General features: G+C 39.9%; 3 protein-coding genes across 3 annotated transcripts in view; all 3 read left to right on the top strand.

Annotated features, from left to right (window-relative positions):
• The window catches only part of myo10l3 (myosin X, like 3), a 50,341-nt gene extending 45,574 nt beyond the window's left edge, over nt 1–4,767 (top strand). Inside the window, exons 34-41 of the mRNA XM_068572532.1 lie at nt 271–394; nt 878–1,175; nt 1,279–1,486; nt 1,666–1,802; nt 1,941–2,064; nt 2,154–2,612; nt 2,778–2,969; nt 3,059–4,767. Coding sequence (XP_068428633.1) covers nt 271–394; nt 878–1,175; nt 1,279–1,486; nt 1,666–1,802; nt 1,941–2,064; nt 2,154–2,612; nt 2,778–2,969; nt 3,059–3,163 — 1,647 coding nt within the window. The 3' untranslated portion in view covers nt 3,164–4,767. The remainder of the gene's footprint in view (nt 1–270; nt 395–877; nt 1,176–1,278; nt 1,487–1,665; nt 1,803–1,940; nt 2,065–2,153; nt 2,613–2,777; nt 2,970–3,058) is intronic.
• Nucleotides 4,768–5,361: 594 nt separating this feature from the next.
• pttg1ipb (PTTG1 interacting protein b) lies at nt 5,362–8,718 on the top strand. The gene is made up of 7 exons (XM_068572648.1): nt 5,362–5,511; nt 5,865–5,920; nt 6,038–6,146; nt 6,551–6,653; nt 7,018–7,083; nt 7,485–7,531; nt 7,974–8,718. Exons 1-7 carry the CDS (start codon nt 5,379–5,381, stop codon nt 8,015–8,017), a joined length of 558 nt encoding a protein of 185 aa, XP_068428749.1. The 5' UTR covers nt 5,362–5,378; the 3' UTR covers nt 8,018–8,718.
• A 673-nt stretch (nt 8,719–9,391) lies between these two features.
• sumo3b (small ubiquitin like modifier 3b) lies at nt 9,392–12,604 on the top strand. The gene is made up of 4 exons (XM_068573117.1): nt 9,392–9,521; nt 10,548–10,676; nt 10,843–10,914; nt 11,553–12,604. Exons 1-4 carry the CDS (start codon nt 9,501–9,503, stop codon nt 11,616–11,618), a joined length of 288 nt encoding a protein of 95 aa, XP_068429218.1. The 5' UTR covers nt 9,392–9,500; the 3' UTR covers nt 11,619–12,604.
• The last annotated feature ends 3,380 nt before the right edge of the window (nt 12,605–15,984 follow it).

Raw genomic sequence — 15,984 nt, 5'->3', positions numbered from 1 at the left:
TAGTGAAGTGAGGTACTTGTACTCACTGAGTGTGTGCTGTGATCTTCTTTGAAGTACTTTGCCCTGCCTGCTTCAGAAAACTCCTCACATGTAGCTGTTTCCTAGCTTTACTGCAATATTAATATCCATCACTGATATTGCTACTCTAGTATTTTTCCCACACAGTCTTGATAAATACATTTTCCCAATTTCATGATGCTTTACTTTGTTGTATTGATATCTCAGGACATCTTTACTTTAAGATTGCTGATCCAGGTTTCTGTCTGTTAGGAGAGCAGTTTGAACGTGGAGGCCGTGGAGCAGACGTACTGGAGGAACCCCATCTTGAGATATACCCAGCATCCTTTGCACTCCCCTCTACTACCTCTGCCCTATGGAGATGTCAGCGTCCTCCGTGAGTGCCGTGACCTGCTGCTACTTACAAAAAGAAATACTGTGTTTAAATTGTTGGGCGTAACACAGTGACATTGCCCTTAATACATGCAATTTTCTGTTTTCGTCATTCTTATTATCTTACTTTCGTAATTCCAATTTTACAACATAAAAGCTCACTAGATGGAGGGGAGAAAAACAAACATCTTTATTTTTAATAACATAATTAAATAAAGAACTTTCCAGTTTGATCCACCTTGACAGATTGGCGTGCATAGATGAAGACCACAACTTTGAATTGAAAGCTACCCCCAGTCAAAGTGTTCTATCAGCGTTAGAAGGCATTTAATGATCATTTTCAAGCACATTGTTAAAACTTATAGCACAATATTTGAAGTGATCTAATTAGATTGAATTAATACTAGGTATAAAGTAATGAAAATAATTGTATGTAATAAAAAAAAAGACTCCTAAACTTGACATACCCTCGATCTATCTCTCCCAGTGCAAAAGGAAAAGGGTTATACCAGCCTGCAGGATGAAGCGGTGAAGATTTTCAACTCGCTGCAGGAGATGGAGGCTGTGTCGGACCCTGTCCCAATCATCCAGGGAATCCTACAGACTTGTCAAGACTTGAGGTCATTAAGAGACGAGGTTTACTGTCAGCTGATCAAACAAACCAATCACGTCCCGCACCCGAACAGTCCGGCCAATCGCGCCCACTGGCATCTCCTGACCTGCATGGGCTGCACCTTCCTGCCCAGCCGAGGCATCCTACGCTACCTCAAGTTTCACCTCAAGAGGTGCGGTCTATTTCTGGGCACCTGCCATGATTCAAAACAATCCTATGGTTGGGGATTACGACAAGCTGGAACTTCCATTTTACTGTCTTCTGTGTGTTTTTAGGATTAAGGAGCTGTTTCCCAGTACAGAGATTGAAATGTTTGCCCATTTCATCGGCGAGTCTCTGAAGAAGACCAAGAACAGAGAGTTTGTTCCCTCTCAGGAGGAAATCATTGCATTGCTTACCAGACAGGAAATGACCACCACAGTGTACTGTCACGGAGGAGGCTCCTGCAAGATCTCCATTAACTCACACACCACCGCCGGAGAGGTGAGAGCTGTCGTCATTTGAACACAAGCAGTTTTAAATATCCCTCTGCAAGATATCACTGTGATTACTTTACACAAACCCTGATACAGATGTTTTGTTTTCTAACAAGGCAAGAGGAGGCGCTATATTAATATATTACAAGCGTTGTGATTGTTGTCATCTCGGCTCGCTCTGTCCAGGTGGTGGAGAAGCTAATCCGCGGTCTGGCTATGGAGGACAGCAGGAACATGTTTGCACTCTTTGAACACAACAACACCATAGACAGAGCTGTAGAAAGCAGGGTTCTTGTGGCTGATGTTTTGGCTAAATTTGAAAGGTATGTTCCTTGTGATTACTGGTTACTCTATTATATATTATATTTGATAAAGTTATGATGACTTCCGGGTCCTGTCATATCGGATACCTAACACCATAAACGTATGTGGAAATGACAAGTTTGTGGCTTTCCCACCAGACTTGCAGGCAGTGAGGAAGCTGAGGATGAAGGCCAATGGAAACTCTATTTTAAACTCTACTGCTTCCTGGATGTGGAGAGCATGCCTAAAGAGGGGGTGGAGTTTGCGTTTATGTTTGAGCAGGTGTGTTTTACTCATCCTTTTGCACTTCATTGACTCTTTTCCATCACAAGTTGGTGCTCATGATGATAACTCTCGTGCTGATCCTCCAGGCCCATGAGAGTTTGACCCGGGGCCATTTCCCCGCCCGCGAGGAGACCCTGCAGCACCTGGCCGCGCTACGCCTGCAGTTTCTTTTTGGCGACAAAGCAAAGGTCACCTGGAGTCTGGAAAATGTCTACCCCGTGGGGCGTCTGCGCAGTCGCATCCTCCAGTTCACCAAGGTGGGTGACCGCGCATCAGGGTCAGGCCAAACTCTGGAGCGTCGAAGGACTAGCTTCCTGGACGGGACCCTGCGACGGGGGTTGAAGACGGGCTCAATGAAGAAGCAGCGCATGGAGGAGGAGCAGATGCTGGAGATGTGGATAAAGGAGGAGATGTCTGCCACCAGGGCAAGCATTGTGGAGAAATGGTCCCGCCTCAGCGGTCTGGACCAGCACCAGGCCATGCTCCGATACATGACCGTCATCAACGAGTGGCCCGGATATGGATCCACACTGTTTGACGTCGAGGTGAGTTTACATGTCTTTGATTGGCGCCCAAGCCAATCAACATGGTCAGTATGTTGATCGGATGATCCGATCTGATACAGCAGATCGGATCAGTGCGTCCCGAGCTGCCAGCCCACTGCACACATTGGATGATGTTCATAACGCCCTGTGTTTGTGTCTTTCTAGTGCAAAGAAGGAGGCTTCCCTCATGATCTCTGGTTGAGTGTGAGCGCTGAAAATGTCTCTGTCTACAAGAGAGGAGAGCCCAAGCCTCTGGAGACCTTCCCATATGAGCACATCATTTTCTTTGGTGCTCCACAACCCTGCACCTACAAGATCACTGTGGATGAGAGAGAGATGTTCTTTGAAACACCCCAGGTGCGTAAACGTTGCTGTAGATATCAGACTGTGTGTTTGCAATAAGAAACAGGATGTCTTCTGACTGTGTTTCTTTTGGACATTGCCAGGTTGGAGAGATCACAAAGATTATGAAAGCCTACATAAACATGATCGTGAAGAAGCGCTGCAGTGTGAAGTCTGTGTCCAGTTACGGAACCAACTGGATCAGATGATTGACTTCCAGGACTCAACATGTACTCGCCTACTGTAGACCCAACAGATAACAAGCAAAAATGAAGCGAAGATGTGGAGATGGCAAGAGGAACAAATCACCTTTCCAGAGATTGTTTCAGAGCCTTTGACTGGCTACTTAGCAACACAGACAAACTCCACCTAGGAAGATTCTTTACAATTAAGACACATAAAAATGGATCTACTGCTTGAGAAAAAAAAGTGGGAACATTAAGCTTCTGCACCATTTTAAGCTTTACAGTCGTCCCAAGCGTTGCTGCCCTCCATGCAGTCTCATTAGTTACACTGCGCATATGTACATCTTACTTTAATTGTATTCCAGGCATCTTTTCATGAATAATTGTTTTGCTAAATATCCAAGAAAAGTCATTCAACATCTGAATTAGGACTTTTTCATTTCTAAAAGTGTATTTTTTTTTTTTTTTAAACGTGCATCCAAACAAAAATAAGAATGTGTTACAGTGGCAACTGACTAAGTTGTCACTTTTTTTTCAAGTGTTTTTTCAACAGGTGTTGCTCCCTATTGTAATGAATGTTCTCCTTATTGGAGATCCCCTCAGGTTTATGTGTAATATACTGCAACTGTCCCAGGGAGATATCCCTCATCTTGCCTTATTTAAGATTTTATTTGAGCTATTTTGGACTCTGATTCAGTGTAAATGCGGCCTTTTTGGAATATAATATAAATGTTGGGGTGTTGCGTACATTTGTCAGTGGTAGTTCTGGCCTCCACTGGTGCATTTGCTACAAAAGCACATTTTTAAAAAAAAATCAAATTCAACATGAATAACCACTGCATCAGTGGAGATGCATCGTCTATAACCACTGCAGTCAATTTTCTCAAAATGCACGCTTACTAGAAATCAATCCAACCAAAATATACTTCTCTCATAGAACCAGTACTTTTTGTTGAGCTGTTTTATTGTGTATTTTTTATTGTGACTTAAGGGTCTGTAGCTCATACTGATGTCCAAGGTTGTGTTTTCAGAAACAAGCAGGATAGTGCTTGTTCAGTGTGACTGTGTCTAAGGACAGTTTTACTGTGTTTTTCTCAGTGACGTCATATGCCTTGTTAGGGTGGGGTATTTATTTATGGAAGTATCAATGAATTGGGAGAACAAGCAGAGGTGAACACATGGTTGGAAATGTATTGATCCAGTTGTCCTAATAATGTTGATTTTCTTTTATTTGTGCATTCTTAACTTACTTTTGATTTTCTCCATTTTGTGCCCTGTTTCTGAGCTTTTGTCTACACAAAATAACAAGAGTGTGGCCATCGACACCCAACATGCTCAATTCATTTTATTGATCTAATAGGATATTTCTCTCTCTTCCAATGTAAATGAACACAAAGTATGCCTATGCCAGTTGACCTACAGTATAGTTCATGATAAGAGACATAATGAGCTTAGTATTTACCTCACTTCGCATCACTGTCTTCCATTGCTCTCCCATCATACTCACATAGGTGATCTGGTCAGCTGCCGGCGGCCACACCAGAGACTGATCTTGCCATTGATGATGACTGTATTTCTGAGATTTCTGATTGTTTTGAGGAAGAAAAATGTTTTATATCAGAATTTAAAGATGCTCTAATAAATTATTGTATTTGAAAAAGCTGTTCTGTGTTTGTTATTACTGTCTCATTGTCGTGTCTCACAGGGAACAAAATGGTACTGACAGTAAATCTGTTTGTTAACCCTGGATGCTAATCGGTATGCACCAGCTGAAAAATATAAACACATTAGGACATATTACTACAGCTGATACCAATGTTGGTTGAAACACAGAGGCTTAGTCCATGTGCATATTTGTGTATATAGTGAAGAACAAAAAATATGAACAATACAATTAACTATTTGCTAAATTGTGCTACAGCTAACTGTGTTTGCACCTTTCAGAGTGGAAAAACTATACCTCTAGCAATGTTATCATATATTATTATAACCTGGCAACCCAAAACGTGTTGTTAATAATGACTTAAACGAATAGATCTATCAAATGAGCATGAACCAAATCATTAGTATTATATTTAAATTCAACATGACGGGACGGACTCTGAACATGTTCTGGAGTTAGATGTTTCCATATTCGGCCGTTTCATGACCCAGGCGTCAGGAGTTGATGACGTCAGCCCTCGAGGAGGTCCACCCTCCAGTTTGACTCCTCAGAAACCTTAGGTTGGTCCTCACTTCCATGCGTTCGGTTGTCTCCGCTCGTCTCACGATGTCCGGAGTTTACAAGGCTTCAGCCTTTGTTTTGGCTTTGGTTTTCTGCGGTGGTTTTCTGAGCACAAAGGCGCAGGAGCCGACTGCTTCTCCAGCTCTGAGTAAGTGTGTATGTGTGTTGTGTTTTTCAGCTTTCGCAGTTCCGCTTCGTTTTGTCTGACCAGCGGGAAGTCAGGAGGAGGTCACATGACTGCAGAAAAGTGGAAGCAAAGATAATCCTCGCAATATATGATAATGTTTCGCAAGCTAACTTTTCCCCGACTTGTTGCACAGTTTGTCCTGATAACTGTAAACTCTGTTTATGATTTGTCACGAGAAATACAGTTAAACCTCTATTAAGATTGTATGTCCTTCCCTGTAATGCCATTTATACAACTGCTTAAACCTACCATATAAAAAGAGAGCCAGTATGCCATAAAACAGAATAACACACTCTATTGCGTCTCTGTTTCAGCCCCTTGTGCCTTGAGGTCCAACACCAGTTGTGATGAATGCCTGCAGAATGTGACAGTAAGTCTCATGAACTACGGCCCAGTGCTGCAACTGGTTTTAGCTTTGTTAGTGGTGTATTACTATACATGACAGCGCTATAATACTAACCCAGTTTCGACTGCTGTTTTGTTGCAGTGTTTGTGGTGCACACCAACCAAACAATGCATGGACTATCCAGTGAAGAACATCCTGCCCCCCAGCAGTGTGTGTCCATTGAATGATGCACGATGGGGGATGTGTTGGGGTAAGGCTGACAGATCTTACAGCTCACAGCTGGGTCATACAATATGGTTTCACCCGAACTATTTTATTGTTTGAGTCCTTTTGTCAAACATGCTCTTGTTACAGCTTTTGTTTAATGATGATTTTGTCAATTTCTGACGATGTGAATAGCCAAAAACCCATTTGTAGACCTGAAGTTGTGCTTTAGTAAATCTGTAATAGTAATAGTCAAGTAATTAATTTGTTGTGACTGAATTACATATTATGGTGCTCAACACAATATTTGTTTTGGTCTATTAAGACCTGAACTACCGATGGTTAAATTAAAAAAGGGACAGTATAGTGTCTATTTATTAGGATTCGTAGTATGATGCAATTCTCATTATTGAGTGTTTTTTTCTCTCTGTTTCTGCCTTTGATTTCCAGTAAACTTCCAGATTTTGATCATCACCATGTCAGTGCTGGGTGGCGTCATCATTATTGGCATTCTTGTTTGCTGCTGCTGCTGCTGCAAATGTGAACGAATTGGGTGAGCATCGAATCACATGTAGTGTCCTCTGTGGCATCAGGAGGAGGACCGGGAACACAATGGGTCGTTTTTGTGCGAGGCCAGGCTGATACCGCTGTCTCCAAAAGTCTGCCAGAATTCGTAACTGCAGCTTAACTCTGAAATAATAACATTGATCTCTCTATATGAATCTCTATAAATGTGTTAATTTAACAAAGGCATGTATTTATATATATTTATTGTTAGACTATGAAACTGATTAACTCCCATCTGATAAAATCACATCAGACTTCTGGTCTCATTATTGTCATTCATATTCAAATGTGAGTTTTTATTTACAAAAAAAAATAACTATGATGAAAAACAACACAACTGTATACTCTAGGAACAAGAAAGAAGACGCAAAAGTGGAGCGACAAACCCGTGCGAGGAAGAGCCGCCAGAATGCAAAGTAAGTAACTGTTGATGGGGGATCTAAAATTAACAAATTTCACTATATATACATATATTCAGATAAACAAACTACAAGCCCCTATTAATTTCATTATAACAATAATCATAAAATAACATGAGAGGGAGTCTCCTTGAGCACATATTGTGGACTGTCCACATCAGCATGATGATAAATAAATATTCATGATAAAAGCTGCTTGCCTTCTCAAAAATTATGCAGACAGAAATCTATTGTAATTTTATGTATTTTTAAGTGGCAATTATGTTAAATGTGAAATAGGTTTTGTGGTATTTACCGTCAGCATATTACAGCCGATTTTTGTGTTGATCCAAACAATGTCGGCGTGAGTGTGTCCAGTGTTCTCTGTAGTCCAACAACTTGTCTTTGTTTCTTTACAGGAGAACAGAAATGCAGCTGAGACATGATGAGATCAGGCAGAAATATGGTGAGATTCATGTCTTATCCGAGTGGTTTGAGTGGGATGATAAAAGTAAATGCTGGAATATCAAATATGCTTTTTTCACAAAGCCTTGCTTACATGCTTACACCGCCAAAAGAGTTTGAAGATAATGGAATCCGAGCCGAGGAAATACAAAATAAAAAAAGGCAAAATAAAAACAACAATTTCTATACGGTAGCGCCATCTATTGGATATAAATGACACTGTCCAAAGCTGATCTAACACTTTTTACTTGAATGATTTTTTGGAAGATATGGATTTTAGAAATATAGTTATTTTATTTGCTTTTAACCCACAATTTTAATTAAATGCAACCAGCCAAACACTTGCTAACTAGTCTGGATATGTTCTATTTCTAATCAAGTAATATGCTTGCCCTGCTGGTAGCCGACAGGTTATACAATGTGTTCTCCATTGTTTTTTACAGGTATGGCAAAGGATAATCCATACGCCCGTATGAACGATAAGTGAGAAGAATTTCAGCGATGATTCCATAAGAAAATCCCATAAGATGATTTTATTGATGCCAGTAACATTGAAATACACGTGCAGCATATAAGAAACTGTGATTACCTGATTTGATGTCAGTGTCTGCAAAAAAACATCCAACTGTTCTGAAATTATTTTGCATGCACTATATATTTTAAACACAGTCTATTCACCTAATGTTTCATTTTTATACATGTTGCTCTGTTGGTCACACCAGCTTCGCATTTCTTATGCCTTCATTAGATGTGAATGATTATATAAGAATGTGTTCAGTTAACTTGTTTGTCCGGCAAATCTGCTAAAACATATTGTCCACCATGATATACAAACATTGTCATTTTGCATAAAATGCACTGTTGATAGATTTCTATAACTCAAGAATGGATCAGAGCTTATGGTGCTTCTTTTATAACTAGCAGTCTTATTGCCATGCTATATTAGTAATACACACTATTTTACTGATCACCATTCACACCTTAAGTACAACATTTATTTTTATATAAAAAGTTAATTTATCACATGTAACTAATTTTACACGTATTGCTATTTTATCTGTGAATAAATATCAGGATTAGAAATTGTTTCAGAACTTTCCTTGATAAAAGAAGAACTACATATGAGGGATTTGATTTTTGTGCAGCTTTTGTAAAAAAACAAATGGTGACCAATTAAAAATGACATGAATACACTTTTTTAAATGACTTTAATTTTGAATGAATTTAAAAATTCACAATTTCTCCATTTACAAAATTCACAATTTCCACTCAATAGGTTAAAAGAAGCTATTCAGAACTGAGAGAAAGGATCGAAACATAATTCCTATATTTTAATAAACATTATCTGTGTGCTTCCATCTCAACCTCCGAGATCTATCACTTTCCAGAAAAGGAAGCACTCAATGTATGCTTCTGACAATAATGTGCCCTTCAAAGATTTAAGAAAAAAGGAGAATACAGTCTCATTAAGCCTACAAACCTGTGAGATCCACACTATGAATCCTAATCTATAATTGTTTTGGGCCACAAATAATGTTTTTATTACCAATTGAGGGACTAGTTTTAATCATGTGCAATCTCAAGTGCATGCATTTCCTCCCACGACTAAGAGGTGTGATATCCTGATACCTTCTATTATTTTATTTCTGGTTGGTTTGTTGTGGTTTCTGACTCCTACAGCCAGTTGTTACGCTTTAGAGTGAATGCCCAGTGGCCTGTACTAAAGCCTGGCTTTGCAAAAACAAGACCTTTTGTTTCACCTATGTCGCGGGGTTGCGCAAAATTAGCTTGCGCGTTCACGTATCCGCGTCCCCGAGGAAAGGTGGAGCACGTGACCCATTTCGTCGAATTGTGTTTTAAATTCCAGTGCGCGCTCCTGGTCCTAGCGAAACGCCGGAGGAACCGATAACCCGCTTCACCGCAAACAGTCTTTCTCTGCGTTATTAATAAACACCGGGAACATAAGCACAATGTCCGAAGAAAAGCCAAAGGTCAGTAACGTCTCTGTGTTCCTTCGCAGCAGGGTATTGTACGTTTTTTGCGTTAGTTGCTCATGATGCTAGTTGCAAGTTCACGTCAGCTCGCACGCTCGGCTAAGCTAGCCGAGCTCCTGCTACAGTCACCGCATTTTGAGCGGGTCGACGGAGAAAACAAAGGTTGACCAATGTGCGGATCTTTTGGCTTTAGACGCACAGCTTTGTGTTTGCAGAGTCCCGCTGATACAAACATCGGCTGCTGCCAGTCACTCGCTGCTTTACTTTCATATTACGACGTGTTTTTTGCGAACGTCGGGGAGATTTTCAATGAAATGCACGATTTGTATTTTTCCCCATTCATTTGCGCCATTGTGGCTTTCTGCGCCAGTTTGATCACGGACTAGCATGCCATGCTAACCACACGGAGAAGCGGAATGAGTGCGAGTGCAGTGTGAGGATAAGGTACGCTTGACTCACGGGGGTCTTGGATATGTAACTTAAGTTATCCGTCTCGTTGTGCGCGCTGTGTGTTGCTAGATGGACGCCAGACTACTGGACACCGGTATTCAGAGCTCCTCGGGTCAGATTAGTGAACTGGGTAGCTTGTTGTTACGGCAGATGTTGAGAGCATAATGAGGAAGCGGATCCGTTTCCTGATCTGTATCATTTCTGATTAAAATGTCCAACACTCCCACCTTAGGTGTGTGAAACAAGGCACCCAGCAGGTCTGACTAGTTGCAGTTTGAATGTGCCCTCCCCCCCAATAACATCATCAGCATATAGGAGTCGATATCATTCCTAAGTAGTCCTGTGGGACCAGGCCTCTCACTAAAGATCCGGCTACATCCTCCACAGACTGTGTCCTCATCGCCTGGCCACCTGACTTGTACAGCAAACTGTTGGATTGCATTTGTGTCGTTGTTCACTGCCCCCCCCCCCCCTCTTTTGTTTATTATTATGACACTTTAAATTCACAGATGGGAATAACATTATCATAGCGCAGGTGTGTTGCTTCCACTGAGTGTTTTTTTTTTGTTGCAGGAGGGAGTGAAGACGGAGAACGACCACATTAACCTCAAGGTAGCTGGTCAGGATGGGTCAGTCGTACAGTTCAAAATCAAAAGGCATACCCCACTCAGCAAACTCATGAAGGCATACTGCGAAAGACAGGTACATTAATTCTGGAAGACTGAAACGTAAACATGTATTTCCCTGTGATAACAATCGACTGACTGTAGTCAAAACACTATACTTGTTTAAAAAAAACAAACTTGTATTGATCTCTAACTAGTTGCAAAGTCCCACTTAAATGCTATTTCTGTCCTGTCTTTTACAGGGATTGTCAATTCGTCAGATACGGTTTAGGTTTGATGGACAGCCGATTAATGAAACGGACACACCTGCACAGGTTTGTAAAAGCTGGACTCAACATGGCAAGCTGTTACTAAAAGCTCAAGTAGTCTAATAATGTATATGATTATTTAATATTTTTTTGACAACCCAGTTTGCTTTCTTCTTTTTAGCCAGTAATCTATTCTTTTTTGTATTTTCACCTGGTAACTCCCAAGTGAAACTCCAACTTTTCTCTTTTAAGTCTTTGTGTGTATATATGCTCCTTAGTGAACTTTAAAGCTGCTAGTGGGTGGATTTTGTTTCATTTGGACAGACCAAGGCATGATATTTGACATTGTTTCAAGTCTTGGCTAATCACCAGATAGGACTGGCTTCATTTTAATTTACGACTCAGGAACTATGTCGATTTAGCAGATACTTGCTAATCTAACGGGACAAGTGATGCTAGTTTATAAGTACTTTTTACTACTCTGTGCAAGACACATTGCTGTCTGTCACAAAAAGTATTCAGGCTTGTATACCCAGCTCTCTAAATATTTTGGGGCATGTCTACAAGGTATGAATTAATGTTTCATAACTAACCGAGGGACTACGTATTTCTTCCCATGCCTTTATAAATTGGTAATGTCCTGAGACCATTTTCTTATTTTCTATTGACTGTAGAATCATATATTTTTCTTGGGTTCATTTCAGCTGGAGATGGAGGATGAGGACACTATTGACGTATTTCAACAACAGACAGGAGGAGTTTCTTCTTAAGTCGGATGTGGACTCTTGGAAGAACATCTACATTATTTCCTTGTCGTCTTTGTTTTCTCTTAATTCCCCCTTCCCCTCCACTGTGCTTGGTCAGGCTGTTCACAAGCTAAAAGAAGGTAGAAGGTTTTAACTATAAGCTGAACTACATGCCAAAATCCTTTTCCCTCCCTTTTTTTGTTTAAGCTTTCGAGATTGTTGGGAGCATATGAATTCAGGGTGGGCTCAACCATTTTAAATACAAATACTTGGAGAAAAAACTGCTGGATGGCAGTCTGTGGTTTCTCTCTTTAGTTGGGAAAGATGGGACAACTTTCTCAATTAAAACATTTTTAGTAGTCTTTTCTTTTCTTTTTTTTTGGAACATTCAAAATTATTTGTTTCTCTGCCCAAGAAAAAACTTTGTGCTGAGATAAACGTTGAATGATCCCCATGGATAGTGTACCTCAATACTGTCACGCTCGACTCATTGGTAAATAAAGTACAGTAATGTATGGACCAAAAAGCTAAGTGAATAGTGTTCTTTTATAATAAAAAAAGGCTTTGGTTAATATATAATATGTAGATAAAAGGGTTACTGTGACTCTTTGTCGCACAGCAGAACAGTTCTTTTAATGTGTCTATTTCTTTCCGTCTTTTCAGGACAAAAATAATTTTCCATAACTAGTCCAGAAATGGAGTGTACCATCCAAGGTTATATATTTCACTCCGTGTATAAATATATATTGAGTCAATGTTGTGTTGCCAATTTGAATACATTTGTCCAAAATCTTTCCAAACATTCTGTTTGACTCTTGTGTGTTGGTAAGTAGAACTTTTGTTTTATAAGTTGTCCTTCATTTTTGTGTCTTAATTTGTTAGTTTTGCAGGGTGACATTGGCAGATACCACCACCACACACATACACACACACACACACATTTTTGTTTTGGGATTTGTACATTATTTGTTGTCCCTATACTGTATACAATAAATATAGTTTGATACTCAGCCTCTTGCATTATTTATTACCTTCCGTTTATGTGCGTCAAAATGTACAGGGAAAGATTTTTTTTAAATATTCACATCTTTGGTTTAAATTAACATGCAGTTATTAAAGGACTGATTACATGTTAGAATGGTCCATCCAGAATGGTGGTTTGTTTCATGTAACCACAGGTGCAAATGCATTCTGGCTTCTTAATGCTCTCCTGGATACTAAGAGTGATTTGTTTCCAGATGTGAAACCCCAAATTACATGATTTTTTTAAGTATCCCCGAAAAAATGTTTGTGTAAATAAGCTTAAAGTGTTGAAGTAGTTTGCTCCACTGGAGGCAATACACTTTACATACATCAGAGGGCGGTGTTGTTCTGAAGACTCAGGATCATTGCTCACTCTGCTAGGTCTGCATCTTTACTTGTTTGAATCACTAAAGTCTCCAGCCCTTAAATGAAAATACAAAGCCACATTTGTTGCTCTACTCCAGCCTTGTGAGGGGCCATAACTCCACGAGCCGTCTTTTGCTGAAGAGAACTTAATTTCACAGATGTTACTTAACTGAGCAGCCAAATGAACTCCCTGTGAGCCTCCTCACACAGTGGTTTGATTGTGCTGCCTTTATTTCTGGCATCTTCCTTGCATTTTACATTTCCTTGTGGACATATCTGGGGTCTCTCATTCCCAGACATCCCAGAGCTGCAGCTGAAAGGTGCCCCCTCCACCCGTACATTTATAATCCTCCTGCAGTCTGTGCACAGTATGAATGTTATATAAAAGCACACAGACGTCAACTAACATTCAAATTATTGTCAGGTCATTGCCATTGTTAGTTGGTGCTGGGAGTCACCGTCAGCTGTGTCTGGAACCACATACACTCAATTGTTTTTTTCACTGCACATAATGGAGAAAAGCTTTGGATTGTCATTGTTTTGAAGCTCATTCATAGTCTATGTTATGTCATGCACGACTCTGCTGTCACAATACAGTGAGGATTGTTTGTTTATTATTGTGACAAGATTAGTGGATTATTGAGTTTAATTACAGTTACATGCATTTAGAATAAAAATAAATTATTTTTAAATGGGTGTTACGCAAGTTGATGTTTATGAATAACTAATAATTGTCTGTGTATGAAAAACCTAATTGTATGAATGAAACTTGGCCTGCCTTCACAAGTCTTATTACTATCCGGGCCCCACACCCACACTGCCCCAAAGATAAGAGCCTTCACGTGGGCCCTATTTTTAAGATGGCTGTATCAAAAACTAATTAATTTGTGTTTAATGAGATTACCTCACAGCGAACATGGGGCCATGTAATAATCCATCATAGGAATATAGTACACATGCGCTATGGGGAGCAATAGGGGGGCCCACCTGCTCATTTCTGCTCAGGGGCTCTTATCCCTAATGCAGTTTCTTATCAGTTACCCATTATTTGTGATATTTTTGTTGTCACTTTAGTATTCACATTCAACACAACACTTCGGCTGTAATTGGTAGCAAATTAATATGCATGATGAAAGTAAGGGAAGAAAGAATACATATCTAACAGTACATACAATGCTTCTTTAAACATATTAACAACATGGTAATATGGTCTCCTGAGATATGAACACACTAAACATAAACAACATGCATTAAGTTGAGAGCATTTCATTATTTGTCTTTGTACATTTTCTTTTGTTTCGAATGTTGTGTGATTTGAATGAACATCAGAATGAACAGCATCCTCTCAGTAAATAAAATCCCTAAACATGTTGCACACATGTACATACATTACACAACACGAGGGAAGGGGTCTTCAGACAAAGCAAACCAGCTGAACTTGGAACCAAAAATGATCGTATGAGGTCAGTCAGCTGTGTTTTGCATCCTCAATGTGTCCAGCCAGCATTGTCAGATGTGGCACCCTCCCTCGTCGAATCAGTCCAGCAGCCTGAATGAAACCACTGTGCATCTGGAGAACCTCTGGATTGTCTCCAGAGCTCTGCATGCTGATGTCACCCTCTTGTGCGTAATGTGGTCCCCACCCTGTCGCCAGATCAGATTTCTTTTCAATGCATGTTAAGATCTTGAGGGAGCATAAACATGTAAGTGGTTGTTTTATCACAACATTGTTATTATACAACAATTCTCGAGTTTTGTTTACAACTGTACTAGAGTACAGGAAGTTGCGCAACTTTTGGTTCACTTGTTTTTGTTCTTTTCACAGTAGACATTTGGACTTGTCGTAGAAAGAAAACACGTGGGCTTTTTATGTCAAAAGTCTTTGGTGAAAAGAGCACACTGCTCTCACTGAGGACATGTTATAAAGTCATAAATCTTCAGATATAATCTGGACAAAAGACCTGTCTGTATTTGCTCAAGGCTTTGTCCTGTGGAAATTGACTGAAGAGAGATGATAGAGACAAGAGAGACAGGAAAGGTTACACTACACATTTTATCCAAACACAGAATTACTTTCTAGAAAATAGATTCAAGAATGAAACATGTTTCTCTGTTTATCAATGAAACCATCTCATATAGCCCTATGAATAAGTAAATGTTATTAACTGAGATTACAGCCACACTCACACAAAGTTAACAGTTATTTAATTCAATTCAATACAACTGTATTTAGCCATTACTCATTTACATATGTAAGAGCAAATGTATTAAGCTTCCCAACCCAGATAAACAAATACACCCAAAAGATAAGAAGAGAAGGAAAAAACACAAGTCTTATCTGTAAAGGATCTATAATATTTGCTTTTCGTGCTTTGTATTTCAGACACACTTTCACGGATAGCTACCAATGTAATGTTAATCATGCAGGGTTAAGACACATGCACCTAAATTACAGTAGTAGTCACTGAGTGCAATGTACGTGATTTTTTCACAAATCGAACACAGGTGTAACCAATAATGATAATAATTGTTGTATTACATTCAGGTGTGCCAGTCTTGGTGATGTACAGTGCGCCAGCCATCTGGAACATTTAATTATTGTTCGGTACACGTGTGTACAAGTCCATAACAAATCCAAATGTCTGCTGGGAAAAAAGGCAAACCCGTCACCTGAATGGAGTGATTTCATCACTTTATGACATTATGGCCCTATAATCAAAGGTATGTCAAGCAGAGATTGAGGTAAAACACATATGCACAGAATACATTATGAATCCACCTCACACCCCTGTAACCATCTCTAAAGAAGTTGGTTGTCTCTCACAATGGACTCGAAGTACCACAATGCAACACAGACAAATATCATCTATTTAGCTACGGCTTTGGGAGCTACGCCCCAAAGAAGAAGTGGGAGGCTTGCCCCTGAAAGAACTCATTGTAGACAAGGATGAGAGGGTGTGCAGCCGCGGTGTGACTGTGTGTGCGTGTGTGTTTGTGTGTA

The sequence above is a fragment of the Clinocottus analis genome, unplaced genomic scaffold (assembly GCF_023055335.1).
Source record: "Clinocottus analis isolate CAN_PGR_092001 unplaced genomic scaffold, fCliAna1.0.p SCAF_12, whole genome shotgun sequence".
In the NCBI taxonomy this organism is placed as follows: domain Eukaryota; kingdom Metazoa; phylum Chordata; class Actinopteri; order Perciformes; family Cottidae; genus Clinocottus; species Clinocottus analis.
This window is presented reverse-complemented; position numbering and strand designations above follow the sequence as displayed.